Source organism: Trachypithecus francoisi, unplaced genomic scaffold (genome assembly GCF_009764315.1).
Source record: "Trachypithecus francoisi isolate TF-2019V2 unplaced genomic scaffold, Tfra_2.0 Lachesis_group2, whole genome shotgun sequence".
NCBI lineage: Eukaryota > Metazoa > Chordata > Mammalia > Primates > Cercopithecidae > Trachypithecus > Trachypithecus francoisi.
Genome location: NW_022681465.1, coordinates 176,494,083 through 176,520,540, shown reverse-complemented (window position 1 = coordinate 176,520,540; position 26,458 = coordinate 176,494,083). Strand labels below are relative to the sequence as shown.

At 37.8% G+C, this 26,458-nt stretch overlaps 1 protein-coding gene and 1 long non-coding RNA gene across 3 annotated transcripts in view; one reads left to right on the top strand and one right to left on the bottom strand.

Annotated features, from left to right (window-relative positions):
* The window catches only part of LVRN (laeverin), a 74,628-nt gene extending 52,045 nt beyond the window's left edge, over positions 1-22,583 (top strand). Inside the window, exons 13-20 of the mRNA XM_033181492.1 lie at positions 21-76; positions 5,439-5,592; positions 7,064-7,158; positions 9,158-9,265; positions 9,996-10,163; positions 10,354-10,491; positions 17,402-17,477; positions 20,995-22,583. Of these exons, the coding sequence (XP_033037383.1) occupies positions 21-76; positions 5,439-5,592; positions 7,064-7,158; positions 9,158-9,265; positions 9,996-10,163; positions 10,354-10,491; positions 17,402-17,477; positions 20,995-21,135 (936 nt within the window). The 3' untranslated portion in view covers positions 21,136-22,583. The remainder of the gene's footprint in view (positions 1-20; positions 77-5,438; positions 5,593-7,063; positions 7,159-9,157; positions 9,266-9,995; positions 10,164-10,353; positions 10,492-17,401; positions 17,478-20,994) is intronic.
* Positions 14,734-23,651, bottom strand: LOC117065992. Of its 2 annotated transcripts, none has more exons than XR_004430128.1 (4): positions 23,212-23,651; positions 18,320-18,468; positions 14,951-15,084; positions 14,734-14,826 (listed from the first exon to the last, which is right to left on the bottom strand). It is a non-coding gene; the product is annotated as an uncharacterized LOC117065992 (long non-coding RNA). The 2 variants fall into 2 exon arrangements; XR_004430127.1 differs by lacking the exon at positions 23,212-23,651 and adding an exon at positions 22,814-22,849.
* Between the last annotated feature and the right edge of the window lie 2,807 nt (positions 23,652-26,458).

Sequence of the window (26,458 nt, the reverse complement as noted above, 5' to 3'; positions counted from 1 at the left end):
ATTTGGGTCTAATTCTGTAGGCTATTCCTGTTATTCACAGACTGCAGTTGATTGATGATGCCTTTTCCTTGTCTAAGTGAGTATATTTTCTTCTCTCATGGTTTTAGAATATACCTCGAGACCTTTATAAAAATAATAGCTTCATCACTATGAATTTGATTATTTAGTATATATAGGCCATAACTGATTCAGAATAGGATGCAATTCTGTAGCTGCAATGGAATTTTATAATATAATGAGTTGCTGGAAATAAAAAGACTACCAATTGAGATTTGGCAGTGATTTCTGTTATCCGAGGGTGATGGCTACAATTTTAATGCAATCTCGCCTGTATTTTAATATATTGCACAATTATTTATTTTATTTATATTAGATTTACTCAGTGTAAGATATGCTGCTAAGTGGTTATAACCAGGTAAATTAATAAATATTCAGAATTTAAATTTTCAGTCAATAAAATTAAGGAATATATGTAGTAAATTATCTAGTATTTTTTCTTTCTTTAGCCAGACATATTGCTTGAGTAAATGTCTACTTATTTTATTCTTCTTTACTCCTTTTACCCTCTGTGACTTGCAGTACATTTCCTTGTCTAAAACTTTGCTGAAATTCCTCTCTCTCTAAGATCACCATGACTTTACTATTATTGACTACATCCTCCTGAAAATGTCATTTTGGCTTCCTTAGACTCTGATATGCAAACCTGGTTCTCCTTGTGTATCTGACTCCTCTTCTACTGCTGTGAGCTTCTTAGGACCAATCATGGTTATATTACTTTCTTCTATCTTTCCTTTGATAACTCATTCACTCTTGGGTTTTGGTGACCATTTTATTGCGTATCTGTAGAGTGCCAGCAGAGGTAAGGTCCTCAGTAAATGTTTGTGGAAGGACATGTTGATGACTTCCAAATCTACATTGTTACTTATCTTTCCTCCTGTCTTAGGTTTATCCTGTGGTCGTATGAATTCAGTACCTTAAACCCTGAACTTCATTTTTGTCTCTACCTTGCTCTTGCTATCAATTTCTCCCTGCATGGCAAAGGTACTCTTCTTTTCATCACCCAAACTTGAAACCTCAGAGATATCCTTGATTCCTCTCTTTACTTCATCTTACATGCGCAGTCACCAAGTCTTATCTCTTCATTCTTAGAAATGTCTTTCGGAGGCTCACTTTACCACTTTCACTGCTTCCACACTAAGCCAAGCTTTCTTCATCTCTTGCCTGGCCTATTAAATTAGCCTCCTGTCTTTAGTCCTTTTGAATTTCATTCTGTCTTCTGTAACACTATTGCAATAAAATTGTTAGACATCAATTTCTTTATGCTATTCCAATTGTTTAAATGCCTAGAGTACCTTTCCACCTAAATTCTTCATCCTGACATTCAAGGATCTGCACAGGTTTGAGCCAACTTACCTATTAGGCCCTATTTCTCACTATACACAAAGGAAATCCCCTGCCTCAGTTAGCTTCATCTGCTCATCACACTAATTCCCACCTTATCTTACTTGTCCTAGGCTGCCTTCCTCTTTTTCTACCTATTTTAATCCTATGCATCCTTCACTGCTCTTCCCAAGTTTCTCCTCCGTGAAGCCTTCCTTGACTTTTCTATCTTATCCCTGACTTTTCTACGTGCATATTTTCCTTCTTTGCTACTTTACAGTATTCACTGCCTTTTCTGGTACTTTTCATTACTGGTTTCTTATGCATAAGTCTCAGCTCTTCATTGAAGCTCCTCAATGGTAGGCAAGTGTAGTGTCATATGTACTACAGGCATACCTTGTTTTATTGTGCTTCGCTTTAAGACTTCACAGATATTGCATTTGTTACAAATTAAAGATTTGTGGCAACCCTGAGTCAAGCAAGTCTATCAGCATCATTTTCCAGCAGCATGTGCTCATGTTATGTCTCTGGGTCACATTTTAGTAATTCGTACAATATTTCAAACTTTTTCATTATTGTTATATCTATTACAGTAATCTGTGAACAGGAATTGTTGATGTTGTGACTATAATTGTTTTGGGGTGCAATGAATCGTGCCTGTATAAGGCCACCAACTTAATAATTCTGTGTATTCTGACTGCTCCACTGGCCAGCCATTCCTCCATCTCTCTCCCTCTTCTTTGGCCTTTCCATTCCCTGAGAATCAGTAATATTGAAATTAGGGCCGGGCATAGTGGCTCAAGCCTGTAATCCCAGCACTTTGGGAGGCCAAGGTGGGCGGATCATGAGATCAGGGGGTCAAGACCATCCTGGCTAACATGGTGCAAACCACATCTCTACTAAAAATACAAAAAAATTAGTTGGGCATGGTGGCGGGCACCTGTAATCCCTGCTACTTGGGAGGCTGAGGCAGGAGAAAGGAATGAACCCAGGAGGCAGAGCTTGCAGTGAGGTGAGATCACACAACTGCACTCCAGCCTGGGTAACAGAGCGAGACTCTGTCTAAAAATAAAAAATAAAATAAAATTAGGCCAATTAATAACCCTACAATGGCCTTTAGGGGTTTAAGTAAAAGGGGGAGTCCTGCATCTTTCACTTTAAATCAAAAGCTAGAAATGATTAAGTTTAGTGTGGAAGGCATGTTGAAACTGAGATAGGCCGAAACTAGGCCTCTTGCACCAAACAGCGAAATTGTAGATGCAAAGGATAAGTTCTTGAAGGAAATTAAAAAGTGCTACTCCAGTGAATACATGAATGATTTTTTAAAAAACAAAGTGAAACAGCCTTATTGCTGATAGGGAGAAAGTTTCAGTGATTTGGATAAAAGATCAAACCAGCCACAGTATTCCCTTAAACCAAAGCCTAATCCAGAACAAGGTCCTAACTCTCTTCAATTCTATTAAGGCTGAAAGAGGTGAGGAAGGTGCAGGAAAAGGTGCTAGTTTAAAGCTAGCAGAGGTTAGTTCATGAAGATTAAGGAAAGAAGCCATCTCCACAACAAAGTACAAGGTGAAGCAGCGAATGTTGATGTAGAAGTTATAGGAAGTTATCCAGAAAATCTAGCTAAGATAATCGTTAAAATGGCTACACCACCGGGCGCAGTGGCTCACGCCTATAATCCCAGGACTTTGGGAAGCTGAGGGACACGGATCATGAGGTCAGGAGATCGAGACCATGGTGAAACCCCATCTCTACTAAAAATACAAAAAATTAGCCTGGTGTGGTGGCATGTGCCTGTGGTCCCAGCTACTTAGGAGGCTGAGGCAGGAGAATGGCGTGAACCTGGGAGGCGGAGCTTGCAGTGAGCTGAGTTCGCGCCACTGCACTCCAGCCTGGGTGCAGAGCAAAACTCCGTTTCAAAAAAAAAAGGGGGGGCTTCACCAAACAACAGGTTTTTCTGGTTTTGTTTGTTTGTTTGTTTGTTTAAGTATTATTATATTTTAAGTTCTGGGCTACATGTGCACAACGTGCAGGTTTGTTACCTATGTATACATGTGCCATGTTGGTGTGCTGCACCCATTAACTTGTCATTTACATTAGGTATATCTCCTAATGCTATCCCTCCCCCCTCCCCACTCCCCAGGACAGGCCTCGGGGTATGATGTTCCCTTTCCTGTGTCCAAGTGTTCTCATTGTTCAATTCCCACCTATGAGTGAGAACATGCGGTGTTTGGTTTTTTGTCCCAACAACAGGTTTTTCAATATGAAACAGTCTTATATTGGAAGAAGATGCCCTCTAGGCCTTTTATAGCTAGAGAGGACAAGTCAATGCCTGGCTTCAAAGTTTCAAAGGACAAGCTGACTCTCTTGTTAGGGGCTAATGCAACTGGTAGCTTTAAGTTGAAGCCAATGCTCATTTACCATTCTGTAAATCCTAGTGTCCTTAAACATTACCTAAATCAACTCTGCTTGTGCTCTGTAAGTGGAAAAACAAAGCCTGAATGACAGCATATCTGTTTACAGTATGGTTTGCTGAATATTTTAAGCCCATCGCTTAGATCTACTACTCAGGAAAAAAAAAAAAAAGAAGATTCCTTCCAAAATGTTACTGCTCATTGACAATGCACTTGATTACACAAGCACTATGATGGAGATGTACAAGGAGATTAATGTTTTCATGCCTACTAACACAACATCAATTCTTCAGCCCATGGATCAAGGAGTAATTTCTTTCTTTCTTTTAACTCTTATTATTTAAGAAATACATTTTATAAGGCTATAGCTTCCATAGATAATGATCCTTCTGATGAATCTGGCCAAAGTAAATTGCAAATCTTCTGGAAGGGATGAATCATTCCAAGTGCCATTACGAACATTTGAGATGCATGAAAGGAGGTAAAAAAAATCAATATAAACAGCAGTTTTGAAGAAGTTTTCAATCCTCATTGATGAATTCAAGGGGTTAAGATTTCAGTAGAGGAAATCGCTTCAGATACAGTGGGAAGAGCAATAGCACTGGAATTAGAAGTGGAGCCTGAAGATGCGACTCAATTGCTGCAATCTCATGATCAAACTTGAGTGGATGAGAAGTTGCTTCTTATGGACGAGCAAGGAAAGTGGTTTCTTGAGAAAGAATCCAGTCCTGGTGAAGATGCTATGACCGTTGTTGAAATGACAACAAAGGATTGAGAATATTATGTATACTTTGTTGTTCAAGCAGCAGCAGGGTGTGTGACAGAATTGACTCCAATTTTGAAAGAAGTTTTGCTGTGGGTAAAATGCTGTTAAACAGCATCGCATACTACAGAGAAATCTTTTGTGAAAGGAAACTGAGCAATGTGGCAAACTTTATTGTTGCTTATTTTAAGAAATTGCCATAGTCACACCAGCTTCCGCAACTACCATCCTGATCAGTTAGCAGCCAAGGTTATGACTTGCTGAAGTCTCAGATTGTTGTTAGCATTTGTTGACAGTAAACTACTTTTAAATTAAGGTGTGCATACTGTTTTTCTTAGACATAATGCCATTGCTACTTAATAGGCTACAGTATAGTGTAAACATAAGTTTTATATGCACTGGAAAATAAAAAAAAAACGGTGTGACTTGCTTTATTATGATATTCTCTTTATTGTGTCTGAAACAGAATCCACAATATCTCTGAGGTATGCCTGTAGTTGGTGTGCACATCAGCAGCTGTCAGAGCATTAGATAGAGAATGACTTCTAATTAGTACTTGTTGAATGCAAACTATGCTGTCACAAAAATGCATATAGAATGCATAACTGTTCTACTTCCTAATAATCAGTCCAACATTTGGCCTGAATTTTCTCTAGCCTTCAAGACTTTGGACACTTGAAAGTACCAAATTGAAATGGAAGCCTGTCAACTTTGCTTGGGTTTCATCCTTTCTATAAGATGAGACATTTACCTTCTCATTTCTTAACTTATTCACATGCCTTATTGAAGTCAGGCATTGAAACATGGAACAAATATCGAACGCATGCAAATTACTTAGCAAGTGAAGGTTTTTTGAGTGTGTGTGTTTTTAAATCAAACAGAAACAATTATATTGAGATTGAAACAGCACTTGAGTTAACCAAGTACCTTGCTGAAGAAGATGAAATTATAGTATGGCATACAGTCTTGGTAAACTTGGTAACCAGGGATCTTGTTTCTGATGTGAACAACTATGATATATACCCATTATTAAAGGTAATTTCATTCTTTCTTATGTAGTTTTTAAATAAATCCTCTCTTCTTCTTTTCATATTTTAGCCAGCATCTGTGAGACAGGTCTTTTCCAAAGTAATAGTCTTAGTTCCATATATATATTCATTTCCTTAACAATGGCTGATTGATCTTGGAAGAAAATACCTTAGTCATAGACCTGGTCTAGGAGATGAGTGAGATTTGGAAGGGTACTTCATTCTTGGTGAAGTGGCAGTGTGTCCTAAGAAACCAGAAGTGGATGGAAATGGTATGCCTGTTTTTTTAGCGAAAAGAATAGTATTTATTAGCAACTATTTTTGTAAGAGATTGTTAGGTAACCAGAATGAATTGTAGCAACTCTGTGTCTGTAATTGCAATATTCTGACTCATAGGAACAGCACTTAAATCCAGAGAGATGTGTTCCAGAAAATGTAAAAATTTGAAGATGCTTTTGATGTTAGGAAAAGAAAGGGAGAAATGAGAATTACTGAACAGAGAAATAACATGCCATCATAAATTTAAAAATATATTTTCCATTGTTAAATCTTAAACAGTAATTACAGGAAAAAATAGCAAAGGTGAATTCAAAGCAAAAGTTAGGTAGACCTCTTTGGGGAATTACGGGTCACACAAACCAAAAAGTATGTTAGGTGATAATTTCAAGTGAATTTCTGGGCCATTCGGAGGATGAGATCACAAATACCTCTAATGGTCCCAGACATTCTTTTTCCTAGTGGCCAAAGTACCAATGGGAATTTAGCTGACCTTGGGATGGTGATTAATAAAAGAAGGCACTAAAATTTTGGTGAAATTGAGGAGGCTCATTGATAACATCTGATGACTTGTTCTGGGTAAAGAAGTAAAACTAATCCTTGTTTTTAAAGAATTTCAATGAACAGTATCTAGTTAATTCTTAGGGATATATTAGTAAATGTCTAACTTCTATAATTTTATATTTATAGAATATAAATTGATAGCTTATATTTATTTTAAAATTAGGGCTTCAGTTTGTCCAGGACATAAACCAGTTTTTTGTTTTGTTTTGTTTTGTTTTTTGAGGAATGTATACTTAATATGGATGTTTTATGGTAGAAAGACTGTTTTATATTTTTACATTTCTTCTCTATTTTGAACATAACTGGAAATGTATGCAATGATGTTAAATGATAATTATAGCTAATTTTTTTCGAGTTATTGCTTTGTGCCAGGCAATGTGCTTGCAATATATTATATTATTTAATCCTCATAATACACTGTAACATTGGTATTATGGTAAACCACATTTTATGTAAAATGGAACTAAACCCAAAGAGGTTACAAAATAAACCAGTTATATATTTAGTAACAGATAAAGATAATTTCTGAAGAAGTATCTGCCACTTGCCTATCAATGTCTTTTCAGATAAATAGAGCACAGTGAAAATTCAGTGTTTGCAAACCAGAATTAACAGTGTATTTTCTTTGTTGTTTATAGAAGTACCTATTAAAGAGACTTAATTTAATATGGAATATTTATTCAACTATAATTCGTGAAAATGTGTTGGCATTACAAGATGACTACTTAGCTCTGTAAGTATGTTTTCAGAAGTGATAATTCAATAAAATGCATTCATATTAATAGGCTTCCAGAAGTAATAAAATAAAACCTTCATACCTGTTATTCATTGAGATATTTTATATGCTGTTATTATTTGAGAACAATAGCTCAGAGGTTGGTGGGCTACATGTATTCTAACAGAAAATAGTCGTTTTAGATCTTAATTTACCTGCAAAGCACGTGCATGTACACATAGGAACTTACAGCTCTATATTCTCAAAGCCTAGACTACTGGTTGAAATTATAAATGTTTCCTACTATTGGTGAAGGTGTGCTAAGCAAAGCTAGCCTATACCGGTGAGTTGAAGGGCATGGGAAAGCCATAGGGGAAAAGGTGCCCTCTGTGTATTATTGTTAACATAAATTCAGTCATTATGCAGATAAGATGAGGTAGGTTGACAGTGATAGAGATCAGTCACTGTGTGTGAGCACAGGTTAGTATCACAAATGACTTTCATATTACCAGTTTGGTGAGGAGAGTAAGCACACTGTCATGGTGGTCTAGGAAGGAGGCAAGAGGCAAAATGGGGTGATAGTATTTCCGTCTTCCTTGTGTCCTAACTTTTGTGCGTAAGATGGTCTCTAGATTTAGGGAGGGACTCTGTGGCCAGTAACAGTATAGGGATTATACCTACAACTTCTGGCCAACATTAAGTTCAAATCAATTAGACCAAGAAAGAAATACAAAATATACAAAGTATGATTATTCTGACTCAATAGTACTATTCTGGGAGAGCAGAAATTTTAGTGCTAAGGGATGTGACTGGAAGGACATAAAATGTAATGAATGAGTAGGTGGACAATGGTAAGGAATAGCTGGGATCGAGAGTGGCTAGGCAATTTGTATGAATGAATGGGAAGGCAAAAGTGTGCTCAATCAGACAGCATATTTGTTAACCAGACATATCCTTGGCTCTCCTAAATTGGACTGAAGCAGCCTACTTTATATTTGTTAACCAGACATATCCTTGGCTCTCCTAAATTGGACTGAAGCAGCCTACTTTTTATAGCATCCCAGGGACAGTTCTCTTCAGAGCAGCTCTAGGGGTTAGACTGCGCTTCCACAGAACTCCAGCTTGTTGCTATCAGCTTGAGATTGGGATGGGTGAGGAGAGGGAGTGAGTAGAGTATGTCAATGAATACCTAGAATGTCTCTCAGAGGACCTCCACCCTTACACATTCCTCTTCAGCTTATCAGAAGGTCAGGCCAGGCTGGGTTGAAACTGGAAGATGGAGTAACAGAGATTTGGCGCTTGCATTTTCTGGAAACTTATGGCCAATTTGGGTTTCTTTACCCTGACCCCAAACTGGAGTAGGGACCACAAGGTATCACTTACCTGGATTTATTATTGGTCTTCACTGTATTCTTTTGAACTTATTTTGTTTTAAAGTACAGTGTATACCCCTGCTCAGCTGTAAAAACAAACCAAACCAACCAAACACCTTTATTCTTTTTCTGAGCATGTATATAACAGCCAGGAGGAGTAGAAGAAACACACTAAAGTAAGAGAAAGCAAATTGTAGAAGGGGAGAAAAATGAACTCTTCCCTTTCCCTTTCTTGTATAGAGAAAGAACTTTATTTTAAAGTCTATTAGATCAGATACTCTAAAATCATTTTTTATCCATAAGGCAATTCTAGTAAAAAGAGAGGAAAAATAAATTGACAACAGCTGTGGTGTGTACACCCATGTGTGTTTGAGGGAGATGAAGGATGGCAGTAATTTGTTTCTCACTTTCAAAAAATACTAGTCTTAGGAGCTTTTTTTGGTGCCTAGGAGCCTCTCAGTAAATATTTCTCTGAATCTTAAATACTTCTGTCATCCACAAAAGCAATTTTTTAAAACAAACCCGATGTCATTGAAAGGATATTTAAAAGTACCCAACTTTTTATGAAACACATATTCTTGGAAGCAGAGAAAATGAAGGTGGTAATGCAAAATAAACTGTTTTCCTTTGACTTTTTCTTCAAGAATATCACTGGAAAAACTTTTTGGAACTGCGTGTTGGTTGGGCCTTGAAGACTGCCTTCAGCTGTCAAAAGAACTCTTCACAAAATGGGTGGACCATCCAGAAAATGAGTAAGAGTAATATTGTAATTCCTCTTGTTTTTGTCCTATTTAAGCACCAGCAATTTCCCTTTTTGATGTACTCACTATGGGAATGAGTGTTTTGCTTTCACTTGGTTAGGCGCTCTCTCCTACTATTCTTTTCAAATACCTTTTTAAAAAAACCAGTGTTTAATGTGGGTCTGTGTATAACAATAGACTAGAATTTTTACAATGAATTGTCACCTAGGACCTTTCACTGCCAATGCATTCTTCCAATAAGCACTTATTTTGAGCTGTCTCTGCTTGTTTTGAGTCTTAATAGGTTGTTCTTTATGATTGTTTGTGATTGTTATATCTATGAGTGCAGCAGAGCACCTCCCTCTCCATCTCTCTCTTAGTTTGTTGCCTCACTGAGTGCTGAGACTCTCATTTTAGTTTTATTACCTTTAATATACCACCTCAGATGGACTCTTAGGAAATGTGATAATGAGATATGAGATACAAGACCAACTTATATTATCAATATACTCTATACTATTCTAATTTCCTTCTTTCTTAAAGCCCCTTAGTTTGGAATTGATGATCTCTTCTCATGGAATTAATGCTAATGACAGTTCTGACAATTGCCTCTCTAGTTTCCTACTTTTGACCTTTATATCTGTGACTACAAATATTTTTTCTAGATTCATACTTCTAAAATATGATAACCTGGGGAAACATAACTACTATGAAAAATATCATTTTATATTATATTTTACAGAATACCTTATCCAATTAAAGATGTGGTTTTATGTTATGGCATTGCCTTGGGAAGTGATAAAGAGTGGGACATCTTGTTAAATACTTACACTAATACAACAAAGGAAGAAGAAAAGATTCAACTTGCTTACGCAATGAGCTGCAGCAAAGACCCATGGATACTTAACAGGTGATTATGCTCAACTTACCTTGAAAGTTCCTGGTAATGGAAAAAAATAGAAATGTGCTAATGTAAGTATTAAAACGATGCGTATTTGTGCTGCACGATCTTAGAACCATGCGATTTTGATTTCGTTTATTTAAATTAACTCTTTATGTTGGATGTTTAAAATGTATTTTTTGCAAATGCACTTTTGCAGATTTATGGAGTATGCCATCAGCACATCTCCATTCACTTCTAATGAAACAAATGTAATTGAGATTGTGGCAGCATCTGAAGTTGGCCGGTATGTCGCAAAAGACTTCTTAGTCAACAACTGGCAAGCTGTGAGTAAAAGGTAAGAAGGAGAGTGAGACCTTTCTTTCATTTAGGTCACTGGTTTGGCGCTGGAAGCTCAGCTGTAGTCTAGCTACGTCACAAAAGTCCTTTGCATTGACTAGAAAAGTGATCATTTTTCCTTCGTTTAATCTCACTACAAACTGCCTGTGTTATGGAAGAGCGATGCATGAATTTTTAACTATGGCTTGAATATTTTTATCTGTTAGTTGACAACATGCCATATTCATAAAATAGATGCCTATGCTACTTCTGATAAATTTGCCTTAGTTCACTTTTCTTGCACATTCTGCACAAAAAGTGTTTCAGACTCAAATTAATTTGCTCTCTACATCTTATGTATTTGTTTTTAGGGCTTAGTTTATAGTCAGCAGTTTTGCTCAATTTTGCTAATAATTTTGTTTGAATAGACAGTAACATTATTTATGGATTATAAGAAGGAAATAAAAGTTCAACTTAATAATTAAAATTTTATTTATAGTCAAAATGGCACAGGAACATTTACTTAGTTCTTTGTACATCTGAATATTTAATTATGACTAATTAAACAGATATATTTGACATGATAATATGTATGTCACTAGTCCTAATGTAATGATGAAGGTAGTACAAAATTATAAGTAAAAATGCTTATGCCAGATTAAATTTTATATTAATGATATGGAAAGTATCTATACTGAATTTGCTAAAATGTGACTGATCACTAACAAGTTAGCACTTAGTTTTTCTCACGCATATTCCACTGGATGCTACTCATGAAGATGGGGATGATAAGCCTTCTGGGACAGACGGAGACAACAGCTCCATCAGTTTTGAAACTGTTTTAACCCTCACTTTTGCAGACTCACAGTGCATTTTAGCATTATAAAGTATCCAAGAAGCCCTGCAGAAGGAAACTTAGAGTTTTCCATACAGTTTGACTACACAACATCTTCTAGGTGTAGTTCTTCCATACTTCAGCTTGGGATATGCTGATGTAAACAAAACGTCATTTTGCCAGTAGACCAGTTGTTCCAGAAGAAAGACAGATGGAAGAAACAAAATTTTCCAACCCTCTCATTTGGTTCTGGAACTTAAGGAAAACCCATTAGTTAACATTTAGGCCTTGTTTTCTTCTTCTATAGAATAATAGATGTATTCGATAAATGTAAGATTCTTTCTAGTAATAAAAAGGTTTAGTTTTTCTACATCAAGGTGCAGTTCAAATTGTTACCGGAGATGTAAAGGGATTAGGACTTGGTATCTGATAAATGCTGTAGAGGAGAGATGACAGGGGCTTTTGGGGATTCAAGGAGAAGAAAGGGATGTGCATGTGATTTGAACAAGCACAGTTGCAAATCTCCTTCTTCTACCTGGAGGACAGAACATCAGGAAATGCCTGGAGGCAGAGCTGGGAGGCCAACTTGGGACTAGTCACAGTAGCTGGCAGGAGCTTAGCGCACTGGAGAGGAGATAGGAGTGGGAAGTTAAGTTGAGGGTCAGAGAGAAAGATGGGTGATAATAGGCGCTGAATATCATGTGAAGGAGTTTTATTTTCTGTGCTCTTCATTGGTGATGTCCTGTTTCTAACTGGTGTCGTGTGTGAAACACACACAGGCTGCCCTGATTATGACAGTGTGTGAACACTCTTGGGGGTCAGTTCTAGAACTGGGGGATGGGGATAGACTTAACTAGAGCAGTATAGCAAAGTGGTGGTTTCTTCCTCTAAGAACTATGGAAAGTGTCTCTTCATTACTGTCGTTTGTCCTTTTATTTATTGTGCTTTAGTTTTTCATGTATCCACTAGAGACATGGTATGTCAAAGAGTTAAGACAATAGAATCTAGAATTAGATCAATCTTAGGATGAGGAGAGTGCTAAATATGTAACCTTAGACAAGATTTTTAACCTAAGCTTCAGCTTTCTCATTCATAAAATGAGGATAATAATGAATAGGCTTTAAGATAATTTGATAATGTGCTATTTAAGGTGATTGGTACATACTAAATGTTTAATGTTTATTATTATTATCTTAGTGAGATAATATGATGTATGTGCTTTATTACAAGTCCCTCTATCCTTCACTTTATTTCTTTTTCTCAATATTATCAATTTCTATTTTTATGTTATTGATAACATCCCTCAGCAGTATTAGAGTCTCATGTTTAGAATGAAAAACACACATTGATGTTGTTCTTTAAAATAACATGTTTAGTCTGGGCATGGTGGCTCATGCCTAGAATCCCAGCACTTTGGGAGGCCAAGGCAGGAGGATCATTATAGCCCAGGAGTTTGAGAACAGGCTGGGCAACATAGCAAGACTCTATTTCTACCAAAAAATTAAAAAACAAAATAATGTGTTTATATATGCAATAATTACAGTTTTCACAGCCACCCATAAAATAATTACCAATTAATAACCAAGACTCAGAAGTTAAATAACTTAAAGTCAATACCTAGTAAATAAAAAAACTTGAATTAGAAAGCGTGTCCCCTGGCTCTGATTCCCAACTCTCTATTTACTTCCTCCTGAGTAAGAAAATGCATACTTCTTAATTATTTATTTTATGAGAGTACTACTGAAAATATTTAATCTTTCAATGTATTCTTAACTAATGCCTCTACATTTTCAGTGGCTACGCCTATAATAATCCCAGCACTTTGGGAGGCCAAGGCAGGCAGATCACCTGAGGTCGGGAGTTCATGACCAGCCTGACCAACAGGGAGAAACACCATCTCTACTAAAAATACGAAAGTAGCCAGGCATGGTGGCACATGCCTGCAATCCTAGCTACTCGGGAAGCCGAGACAGGAGAATCGCTTGACCCGGGAGGCGGAGGTTACAGTGAGCCAAGATCAACCCATTGCCCTCCAGCCTGAGTAGGCAACAAGAACAAAACTCCGTTTTGTTTTTTTTTTTTTTAAAAAAAAGATATGCTATATCCTTTAAACATTTTGAGATGCCAAGATTTGTTCAAATATTTTAAATTTGTTTTACTTAGAAAGCCCTTCTCATGATGTGATTTATTTATCTCAATTCCAGAAGATGTTTAAATAAATGAAGTGGCTTTTCAGTTGATTTTTTAAAAATTAATAAACTTAATTTTTTTAGGATAGTTTTAAGTTCACAGCAAAATTGAGCAGACAGAGTTCCCATATATCACTGTCAGCACACAGGCACAAGCTCCCCCTCTATCAACATCCTGCATCAGAGCCACACATTTACAGTCACATGTTGATTAACAATAGAAATACATTCTGAGAAATGCATCCTTAGATGATTTAGTCTTTATGTGAACAGCATAGACTGTACTTACACAAACCTAGATGGTAGAGCCTACCACACACCTGGGCTCTATGGTATAGTCTATTGCTCCTAGGTTACAAACCTGTACAGCATGTTACTGAATACTGGAAGCAGTAGTAACACAACTGTAAGTATTTGTGTTTTTTTTTTTTTTTTGAGAGGGAGTCTCGCCCTGTTGCCCAGGCTGGAATACAGTGGCGTGATCTTGGCTCACTGAAAGTTCCGCCTCCTGGGTTCACACCATTCTCCTGCCTCAGCCTCCCGAGTAGCTGGGACTACAGGCACCCTCCACCACGTCTGGCTAATTTTTTTGTCTTTTTTAGTAGAGACGGGGTTTCACTGTGTTAGCTAGGATGGTCTTGATCTCCTGACCTCGTGATCCGCCCTCCTCGGCCTCCCAAAGTGCTGGGATTACAGGCATGAGCCACCGCGCCCAGCCAGTATTTATGTATTTAAACATATCTAAACATAGAAAAGGTGATGCATTGTGCTACAATGTTACAATGACTATGACATTGCTAGGGGATAAGAATTTTTTGGCTCCTTTTTAATGTTGTCCATTGTTGACTGAAACATTGTTATGTGGCTCACAGCTGTACTATAATTGATTAACATAAACAGGCACATCATTATCACCCAAAGTCCCTAGTTTACCTTAGGGTTTACTCTTGGTGTTGCACATTCTATGGGTGTTGATGTATTAATGTATAATGATGCATATTCACCACTGTAGCATCATACGGAATACTTTCACTACCCTAAAATTCCTCTGTGCTGTGCCTATTCATCCTTCCCTCTGCCCATAGTCAGTTGCTTTTTTAAGAAAAAGTTTGAATAATCTACTTCTTATTCCAGAAGTTTTCATTTTCTTTTTGTTTTTGCTTTTTAATGTGTCGAGCTTTTGGTTGCTGGTTTGGTCTTGGCTGTGGGAGCTAGAATCAGGAGGAGTACGAGCAGAGCGGCTTTGCACCCCTCCCATAAGGTGGTATCTTGTTGGGATCTTATGCTCCATTTCTACAGGGTGAGAGACAGGCTGGCAGAGGCAGCTTGCCTAAATGCAAAAACAAAAAAATACCATCTTATGTCCAGCTTGGCCCTGGGCATGAAGTGACCAGTGCTGTGGTTTTGAGTATATCCCTCCCTTATCTCAGAGCGCTCATGGGCATATGTCTCACAGTGACATGCAGGCAAGCTCACAGACATCGTCTGCACACCAAGGCACATGTTGGAGTTGAGTACGTCGCCAATAGCGGTGCAGGAACCGCTGTTCCTTTCAGCCAGGCCCAGAATTCTTCCCAGGAAGCCTAATCTGGAAATACATTTTGGAATATTTGATTGAATAAAACAACTTTTGGCTTGGTCTTGCCCCTCACTGTCATGTACAGGGCATTGCACTGGTTGGTGTGGGAAAATTTAGTTAATTATTGGGCCAAAGATGATCTCTCGAATACTCATTCCAATGAGAAAGACTCCACTGGTCATGAAGCTATCTTTCAAGTTACAGAAAAGTCAGTAGGTACACATAGCTATGAGTAGGTCCTATGGAAGCATATGAATAGGGATGAAGCAATAGTATTTTGGGGACTTTTCAATGGATGTGGTAGAAGCATTATTTGTGCCATCATCTCTGTTAAATGGGCTTCACAGCATACAGAAAAGCCAGTTTTATCTCAATATAGAATACAGAGCATGATCAGTTTTAAACTCATCCTGTCCAAAATGAATCTTATCCTCTTTATTAAGCACTTGATTTTTTTTCTCCACATGTTATTACATTGCCTAAAGTCTTAAGCTTAAAAATATGGAATCATTTTCACTTCTACTTGGTTGTATTTCATGATAGGGAACACAGCCAAAAGGGCTAAACAGGAGCACAAGCAAAGTGAGAGGTTATTAGAGTGGAGGGTCCAAGCACTGGGGAGTCTGTTCCCATGGCATGAATCAGGCTGGATGCCTTGGTGTCCCCATGCTTGCCGCATGGCCATCCTTGCCAGAAGGAATCTGACATGGCGGGGGAGATGAAGGGAGGGGTAATGTGAGAAGAGGGAGAGGCAGAAAGGAGAGCCAGACTGGAGTGCCGAAATCACTGCTCCCACACTAATGTTAGATGTTATCAACTTTTTAAAAAGGATTACTATATTGACTCATATTGGCTTTTGACTTCATATTAATTAGAATGTATTTGAACACTGATGGGGTAAACTATTTGTAATGCAGTTTTGTTGAGTAATATTTGAAAGAGATTGCTCTCTCAACAAGAATGATAAATCATCTGTTTCAAAAATAGCCCCTCTTGAAGTTGACAAGAGCAGGAAGGAATGAAGTGTGCCAGGTAATCTAATAGGTGCTTCCATATACATTATCTCATTTACGCTCCAGAACAATGCTTCTAAGTATCTGTTATTCTCCATTTTTACAATTTATAAATTTTCCAAGGTAATGTCAAACCCAGCCCTGCCTCCTCAGGTACCTTTCTCCTGTGTCTGGCAGAAATTAAGACATTTAGCACCATAGGTAGGTTTCCTCTGTTTTCTATTTTTATTTTTAAGGTTGAAATTTGGGTTCTTTGGAACTCAAGTTTCTTGAGTCATTTTATAGGTTTTTTCTGCCTAGCTGGCCAATTAAAATAGAGAACTAAGAAATGTTTCCTCTTTCTTCATAAAAACAGTTTCGCTTGCCTCAATTATATGCAGAGTTATATTGTCCTTCACGTTGCTCAGGTAGACACAGCGCAAGTTACAGCTAGGAACTTAGAAAAATAGCAGCACTATTTTCTCTCACCTTTATTAGTATATTATGCCAAAGTTAACTCTTATAATTTTTAAGTTCAAGTACATATTTTTGAAGTAAATCAATTGTGTATATTAACTATTCAACCATCTCTTGGTCAGTCCATTATAATAACCCTATTTTAATTTTTCTTTCTTTTTTAATGCACCCAAAAGTCTTTTATTTACTTTTCTAACTACAGCCACACTTTGAGCAGGTAAGTATCTGCTGTTTTTTCATAGCAATACTTCACAGTTATTTTAAGATTTTTTTTTGCTAGATATTCAGGGACACTAAACTAGAGGGAAAGTTTCCACTACCACACCTATTGAAATAAGCACAGGTAGGGCCATGGTGCTCAGTCTTCAGGGTCACCAACGTTTAGAGAACATCGGAAGATACGGATCTTCTCTCCAAAAAAGCATGCACGAAAACATTTTAAATACACGTTCAGGGTGCTTTAGTCAGCAGTTCTGAAATGGATCCTCTATTAACTACTGTTTTTTATGGAACACAATTTATATATTTATTTATTCCTTTAGAAATTGTATTGAGACATGTGACATGTATTCCAACTACCTCATTTAATAGATAATGGTTGTTTTTAAGAAGAACTTTTTAGATTTAGATAACAGATTTGTGTAACACATATAAGTATTTAACTATCAATATTTCCTTAGTGTTAATAGGATTTTCTACTGAAAGATGAAGCTAAACTAGTTCATACATGTTTTTACTTAGATTTGGGACATAGGAATTAATAGGGGCCATACACTTGGCATTCATCTGATGTATAAAATATAGCTTTATTTTGCAAAATGCTTTCCACCCTTGATTAACATCTTATTGCCTTGTAGGTATGGCACACAATCATTGATCAATCTAATATATGCAATAGGGAGAGCCATAACTACAGATTTACAGATTGTGGAGGTAAGCACTTTAAATATTATGAAATACAATAATTTGGAAACCACTTTTTATGCAATTTGGACTTGTTAAAATTAAAAATAATAATATGCTTATCTGAATTATTACATTCTATGCTTCTGTTGCTGCTGTATCACTGTGAAGAAGTGTTTTTAATTGTATCCTCCTCCTGAAATAGAGGTCACCTGTTCATGGAGGGTGGTACTTCATCCTTTCTCACCTGAATGCAGGGGACTCTCGCCCAGGGTTCCTGTCCCAGATTGGGTTTCCTTCTCTCCCACCTTTGCCATCACTGCCAGTCATTGCTGTGTTCCAGAGCTTCAGTAGCTTTGCATAGTTTTTCAGAGAAATTTTGAAATCCTGTGATTAGCACATGAGGCCCTTCATGATCTGGCCCCTGCATTACAGTTTGGCTTCATTTTTGCTCACCTCACCACAAAGTGTCAGAGGGCAAGAGAGATGGACAGACACCCCTAAACACATTTCCTCTAGCTATACTGTACCACTTACAAATTTTCTTGAATTATTTTATAGCTTCACGTTTTCTGGATTTCAGAAACACTCTACCTTCTGTCTGGAGAACATTCCTCATCCCAGTTCCTGGTGGGATAATTCCTAGTCATCCTTTAAGATTCTGCTCCTATTATCTATTCTGGGAACTTTTTAATGAAGGATTTATACCCTTTCCTCACCTATACTTTCAAGTAATCCTATGAATATATTTTTACCATAGTGCTTATTACATTATAGTGTAATCACTGGTAAATATGTCTACCCCATGAGGCTACAATAAGCTTCCTGAGGACTGAGATGATATCTTAGTTTTGTCTATTCTAGATTCTTACCGTTTCCTGGCTTTGCTTTCCTCTAGGCTGAATTTTATTAGGCAGTCTTTTTCCATGTGGAGGGAAGCATAGCTCCCTGCTTATATTATCCTCAGCACTCCCAGCTGCAGAAGGAAGGATACTTTCTCACAGCTTCAAGAGTTCCTGCCCTGAAAAAAGCACTTTGGTTGGTCCTACTTAGGTCAGAGGCAGCAATCACTGTGTCCAGGGGAGATGGAATACTCTGATTGGTCTAGCCAGGGTCGAACAGCCCCACCCAAGTCACAGGCAATGGGAAGGGGAAAGGGTAGTTCTGCAAGGACAAAGGGCTGTAACCAGAAAGTAAACGAAGCGGACAAAAGCAAATGTCTACAAAAAGATACTTTCACACAAAGTAAAACAAGGATACAATATAAATACAACCTGTACACACCCGGTAGCGTAGGTAAAATTAGACAGATTTATGGCGCCAAATGGTGGCAAAGATATGGAGCAACTGGAACTCTTTTATCTTGCTGGGAGGAATGTAACATGGCACAACCATGTCAGGAAACAGGCAGTTTTTTTAAATGTTAACTGGAAACCATCTAAATGGCCATCCATAGGTAAATGAATAAGGAAAAGTAATATACCCACACAATGGAATACTATCCTGAAATTTTTAAAATTTGTGTAGCAACATGGATGAATATCAAGGTGATTATGTTTAGTAAAAGAAACCAGTCACATTCTGGGTAATGCAAATGGATCTATAGTGACAAAGGGCAGATCAGTGGTTGCCTGGGACAGAGAGATGGACTACAAGAGGGCCTGAGGACCCCTTTTCAGGGTAGAGGAAATGTACTTGATTGTGTCTATGGTTTCAAAGGGGTACACGTTGGTCAAAATTCATTGACTTGTACAGTTTAAGTATATCTAGTTTATTGTACATAAATTAAATCCCAATAAAATTGATTAAAATTAAACACCAGGGCCTGAAACTATGTTAATAAGAACAAGAAGAGCCTTTGTAAATAAAGGTAAATCAACTCTCCCTAAGCAAATAAACAAATACATGTATAGGTCATAAAGGCCTGAACGTTGATCCTAAGCAAAAAAAAGTACAAGTAGAAGTCATATCATTGTTATCATGAGAGAAGCAGAACTGCTAATTCCCAAAGAAATTATCTTTTTTTGAGTTTTGGCCTGCCTAAGGCTAAGCTGTCAGGACCTGATTTATCAGGGATTCCCTGGACAAGGGAAAGAAAAGCACACTACACCCAGAACATGCTGATACAAAAGCTCCGCAAATCAAGATTCAGTGTGTGTTTTTATCTTCTAAAATTCATTAGTTCAATCTTTGCCTCTACAGAATCTAGTGAAATTTTGTTGTTGTTAATGAATAATAAATGAGATTTGTATAAATTTAGCAATCTTCAAAATTTCAAAATTCTAGTCACTGACAGCTTTTCAAAATTGGAAAAATGGATTTAGCAGTAAATTGTTGCAATTTAAAAAAATAAATGAATTAGCTAAGATGAATATCCGTGCCAACAACTATTAATGTCCAGCAGTCCTGCTGTGCTGCATCAGTTCACAGGGTAGTATCTAAAATAAATAATAAAAAAGAAAGTGAAAATGAAATCATTTGCCTCCCTTGTTCCTCTCCAAAGGCACGATTTTCAAACACCTTCCGCATCTCTGGCTCTGGTTTTTATGTTCCCCTGCTAGACATACTCTCAGGCACACATAAAGCCCACCTACAATCCCAAACACCATCGCCACTCCACTCCCACCACCCACCACTACAGGAGCCCAATCCTGGGCACACTGTCCGTGATGTGGAGTTGTGGGCTGTTGGTTACCACCTCCTGGCAGGTGTAAGCAGGGAAGGAAAGAGTGGGGGAGGATTGTTCCTGGCTCTTTAACTTACTTTTCCCTAAAACATTTCTTTTACATTGTAATTAGGCTTAATAGCCCTATTACTATGCAATTTTGAGTATATTAGGGTTGAAGTGAGCTGTTGTGACCTGGAATGCGCATCTTCATCTTATAGCTGTGTTTGGAGTTCTAATCCACTGATACAAAAAGAGACTTTTGGTAAAATGAAAATTGAAAAAACTTATAACTTATTTATATTTTGGAATATAACTTATTATTCACTTGGAGTCTGACTTATACCTAATATTGCAACAAATGTTCTGATAACTGAATGCTTGACCTGACCCAATGAGGTAATTCAGCCAATGGACGAATTCATTATCTAAGTGTTCTCAAATAAAGAATGACATTTGTAAAGATGTAACTATTACGTACCAATTTTGAGCTTTGGAAGTTTCTGTTTCTTTTGAGATTTAAAAAAAGTGGGGGAGTTCACTGTGTCTCTGTCTGCAAATCTTAGAGAACACACTATTTGCCTTCAGTAAATATTCATTGAGACTTAATATGTGCTTTGGGAATAGAGCAATGAATAAGGCATAGTTTCTGCTTCATGGACCTTCCTGTCTACATCTGCTTCTTTAGGGTAGGTGTGGTGTTCATCACATTGTCTCAGTCACAGTCTCCCCAGGGACACACAATCTGGGAGTATACATTTCTACTCATTCCAACCATCATCACCAATTTGCAAAATCATGTTGCTGCTTAGCATTTAGATATTTGTTTTGTCCAAATGGGAAGTTAGATTGCACTGATCATCTGTCTCTCTGTCCTTCCAGCTGCAGCAGTTTTTCAGTAACATGTTGGAGGACCACTCAAGGAGCAGCGTTCATGCCAAATTACAGACAATAAAGAATGAAAATCTGAAAAACAAGAAGCAAAGTGCCAGGATGGCTGCGTGGCTAAGGAGAAACACATAGCTTGTGGCTATCTTTCAGCACTCCTCTGGCGTATTATAATGTAGTTTGCTCACAGTTTTGTCTTCCAATACTTTGTGAGTCTGGAAAACCATACATTTTGTATTTCAGTCACATGTATTACTCAGAGTGCCTTTCTTCTCATATTGTCATGTTTGGCCCTGAGGTTGGGTGATTGCTGACAATTTTGCCAATGCTGCTGTATTTCTGGGAAAGATGTCACTTCACGTTGGGCTGTAATCCCACAGAATTTACTTTAAATGTTGTGTAAAAACAAATTAACCTAAGAAAGTCTTGCTTATTTTGTTGTGAAGGCCAGTGGAATATAAAATCATTGGCATTAATGAGTAGCACATTCTTTGCGGAGGGAAATAAGTTTAGCCAGGCCCGAGGGTTTATTTAGTTCAACATCGAAAATTGAAAAGACTAATGAGAAGATAACATGACAATATGAAAAGACAGAAACTCAAAAAGTATATTCACTAGAAGACAGAAGAGCCAAAGAAAAGCAAGTTGAAAAAGAAAGAGGAGACAATTTAACGAGCCCTAAAGGCAAGAAGTATGTCTTCTCCTGCCCATTTCTCTCTCCCACAGTATATCCTGCATTGAATCACGCATTGCTCGTTACTGAATTTCATGGTGTCGCAAAAAGACGAATGATTGTAGGATCCATGGAAGTGCACTTAGGCTTGCTGTGGTGGAGGCCACAGTGGAGATGAAGGCTTTGCTCTGAAGCTCTTGATTGTGTGTTCACCAGTGGGATGGACACCCTTTCAGCCTAAGCATATGAGTGAAAAGAATGATGTCAAAAGACAATAGCAAGTATGGGCTACTATTTAGGGCAAAAGGAATCCTGAAATGAAGGAAACAGAACCACAAGGCTAACTGGAGCATAATCTTACAGTTTTGCACTCAGGGGATTAAGTTTGAAACATGGTGTCTTTTGGCCAAATTGAACCTACTTGTAATGTGGACTAACTTACTTTACACATTTTGGTCAGTCCCAATGTATGGAATTAGCTTAGTTTTCTCATGCTTGATTAAAACAAGACAACTAAAGCCAATTATTCCTCTTCTAGACTTTGTATACATGATTTAATCTTTTATTTTATTTTTATTTTTGTAGAATGGGGGTAAAACTACACATCTCCACCTCAGGGTGGTATATGTAAAGGTTAAGGAGTATGACATCAATTAACAGTCTTTACAGATGTTACATAAGCTCAAAGCAATGTGACCTAAGACGTTTTTCCTATTTCTGGTATAAGTTAAGGCAGCCATAAATGAAAAGACGAAACAAAAATTTGCTTTTATATTTGCTTCACAAGAGGATTCTCCCTGAGAGGGAGGCTGTGGGACTTCACCATGTGAACAAACGAGAGCACAGGTCAGAGAATTTCTTCTTCAAATTTAGAAATGTAAATTTTCAGCAATAAAATATCTGCATGCCTTCAAAGTGTTACAGGTGAGATACTTCCCTGTTTTTTTTCTTAAACACTCATTCTATATTTCCCATATTTCCTCTGATAATGAATCTCATCTTTCAATAACTTTGTCTTCATGTGTCCTCTCAACTGCTTTTCTCTTCCTCCTCTTCCTCTCTGCCTTAGTCCATTTTGTGCTGCTGTCACAGAATACCTTAGATTGAGTAATTTGTGAAGAACAGAGATGTGTTTCTTACCATTCTGGAGGCTGGTGATTCCAAGGTCCAGGGGCCCGCATCTCACTAGGGCCTTCTTGCTGTGTCATCCCCCATGGTGGAAGGCAAGAGGGCAAGAGAAAGAAGAGGGAAGAGGACTGAACTCATCCTTTTTATCAAGAACCCTCTCCCAAGACAACTAGCCAACTCCCACGGTAAGAGCATTAATCTATTCATGAAGGCAGAACCTTCATGACCTCATCACCTCTTGAAAGTCCCACCTCTCAACATTGCATTGAGGATTAAGTTTCCAACACATGACCTTGGAGGGAGATATTCAAACCATACATAGGTCTCTCCTCTATTTCCACTCCCGTTCTTCCTCTCTCGAGCTCCCTCTTCCCTTCTCCCCTTTTCCCCTTTCTCCTCTTTCCAGTGACCTCTGCCTTCCTTCTGCCTGGTTGTTCTTATCCTCACTCCTTGGTCTTCCCATGCAACCATGGTCTCAGTCCACCGAGCGTGCTTTGAGGCTGACACTCAGGGTCAAGAAGGCTCTGATGCCTGGTATTGGGTGATGCCAAGAACTACTGATCTTGCCAAAAGAGCATGTAGGCTGGTCTCTCCAGACAGTTAAACTGTCTCTCCAGACAGTTAAAAGTTAAACTGAATCCTGTTACATCTTAGCTTCTGTGGTAATTAAATACTGCTGAAGGTGTTTCTCCAAAATCAAATGCCCAAATATTTGATTAATAGTCTTTCCTCTAAATATGAGAAAAAAAATAGATGATATAACATTTTTACTTACTTGGATGAAGCCGGTGACTTAAGCACTGCATTTTATTATGCTTTACCTTATACAAAGTATAAAAATAAGTAATTGTTGATTGGTTTCTGTGATAGCAATAATGCAGTAACAAGTCAGGGAGTGGTACTGAGGCTGATTTGTCTGCGTGGCATTAATACTTTATTAACCAATAAAAACTGCTTATCTATTATCACCCCAACTATAAAATGATTTCCCTGACCCAGTCCATTTATTGTATACCTTTCTTCCTGAAAATAATTAACAACATATTCAATATAGTCATGATTTTTTCCAATTTCATAATTAGAAATTAAATTTTTTCTCACAATCTTACGCCTTTTTTTTTGGCCCAAACCCATTCAGTGACTTGTCATTGTTGACTTCAAATGAAAGAACAAATGCCTTAGTGTGATGTTCAACATCTTTTGTAATTTAGATCTCTGGGACCAATCTGTATAGCAATTTATTCTGGGGAAGGAATGAAGAAGCAAAGTGAGATGAGATTTAAAATGTAGCTCATCTTAGTTACTTCTCGTGTTTAATCCATTCTTTGCTCCAATAAAAGCTATTTTTTTCTCATCCAAACAGTAGCAGGATTACCATGTTCAAAGCAAAGCCTTAAGGGTTGCTTACAAGCAAATATAACTGCCTCCCCCGTGCAAATAATGATTTAGCACAGTTAGCAGCATTTGAAACCATACATATGTTGCCTTTGGCTCATTCTTCTCTCTAATTCAACAAGATTTAGCAAAGTTTATCTCTACAACACACATTTTTAGGCGTTATTTGGACTCTTCCTCTTCCCTTCCCTTCATAAATAAGTCAGTCCTAGAGGTGAAATGGAGCAGGGTGGCCCATGACTTGAAGTGGGCATCAAGAGTTTGCATGGGGTGAAGAAAGAATCCACACAGGGGAGAGGAGATCACAGCAGGATATCAGAACCCAGACAGGGTGAATAAGGTTACCATACGGTGGTGGAGGGGATTATGACATGGTGACTTAGAGCCCAGATAGGGTGAGAAGGGCATCTAATGGGGGTTGTGCAACCCAAAATGGGCAGTTCAAGTCCTTGTGGGGTAAAGAGGATATCCATATGTTGGAAGGTGGCCTAGTATGAGGTATCAGAGCCTGGGGAGGGTAAGGAGGGAATCCACATTGGGAGGGAGAGAGGCAGATATAAAAGGTGAGTCGCCACAGGGCTATGGGTCAAACAAGAAAATACATCCACGATAATAGGATCCAGGCTTCTCATAGTTGGAGAAGGGAGTTACAGATATTTAAATGAAGGGAACAAGAATGAACTGTTCTGGTATGGAATTGGAAGTATTTGTGTGGACTCATGGTTTTCAATATATAGATAGATTTATAAGTATTTGTAAAGTATGTAACGAACAGCTGTAATATGTGTAGATATATTTTGCTCTTTATCTGAATACACATAGATATAGTTTTTGCCATTACTTTTAGTGGCAAAAACCACAATTACTTTTGCATCAACCTAATATATCTATATCTACATCATCTCTACCTATCTCTATTTATATAGAGATAAAGAAAGAGTAAAAGTAATGGCAAAACCTGCAGTTACTTTTGCACCAACCTAATGGATTTAGACTCTAGCTTCCCTCCTGAGTGAGAGTAGCAGCAGCAACACCTAGTTATGGACTGAATGTATCCCCCAACAATTCATATGTTGAAGCTCTAACCTCCAAGGTAATGGTAGGACTTTGGGAGGTAATTCGGTTTAGATGAGGTCTTAAGGTTGGAGCCCACATGATGTGGTAAGTGCTCTTCAAGAAGAGGAAGACACACCAGAGCATTCTCTCTCCCTCTATGTGTGTGCACCAAAAACGGCAGGTGAACACAGAGAGAGGATGTGGCTGTCTACAGGCCAAGAGGAGCACTCTCACCAGGAACCGAAGCTGCCGGCACCTTGATATTGGACCTTCCAGTCTCCAGAACTGTGAGAAAGAAATGTCTATTGCTTAAACCACCCAGTCTATGGTGTATTGTTATGTCAGTTCGAACTAAGACAACCCTAATAATGAGCACAGCTATTGCCCATATCTTGACTTCTGGATGCCATTCTCCACTAAAAGAGCCAAAGTTCCTTGAAGAAATGGCTGATTTCAGGGCCAGGACAGGAAAGGAAAGGGGCAATTAAAAGTGGAACATCTTTTGAAGCAAAAAGCAAGGAAGTACTAAAAAAAATAATGGGACATACCAAATGGGCCCAAAAGCCAGCTTGAAGGAAACCCCACTGGCCAAATCTAGGAAAGTCTGAGAATCATAATAATAAAGGCAGTAAGGGAACAAAATGAGAAATCATGAGCTAAATAACAATTAAAATTTTGATGAGGAAGGGTATTTACATAATTTCAAAGTTCTTTCCCACAAAGTACAGTTGAATAATGAAGGCAAAATGAGTAATTTACAATGGGAAAAGCCTGGCAGATGTCACCTCAATCAAGTGATCAGTTCCAGTGATATTCCATCACAGTGGGATAAATAGAAATTTTATTCTATTTAATAAGATGAAATGACAAAACTACATCATATTCTTGTTATACTTCTAACAAAGCTGCTAACATGAATCTAATAATGAAGAAAAAAACAAATTGAGGGACATGCCACAAAAATAATATCCAAAAGTCTCAAGGTCATGAAAGTCAAGGAAAGACAGAGGATCCGTTCTAGACTGGTGGAGCTTAGAGGCATGACAACTGAATGTAGTGTGTGGTCCTGACCTGGTTCCTTTTGCCATAAAAGACTAATGTTACAGGGACAATTGGCAAAACTTGGGTGGAGTCTGAAGATTAGATGCTATCATTGTTAATTTCTCAACTTTGATGGTTTGTTGTATTTATGTAGAAAATATTTTG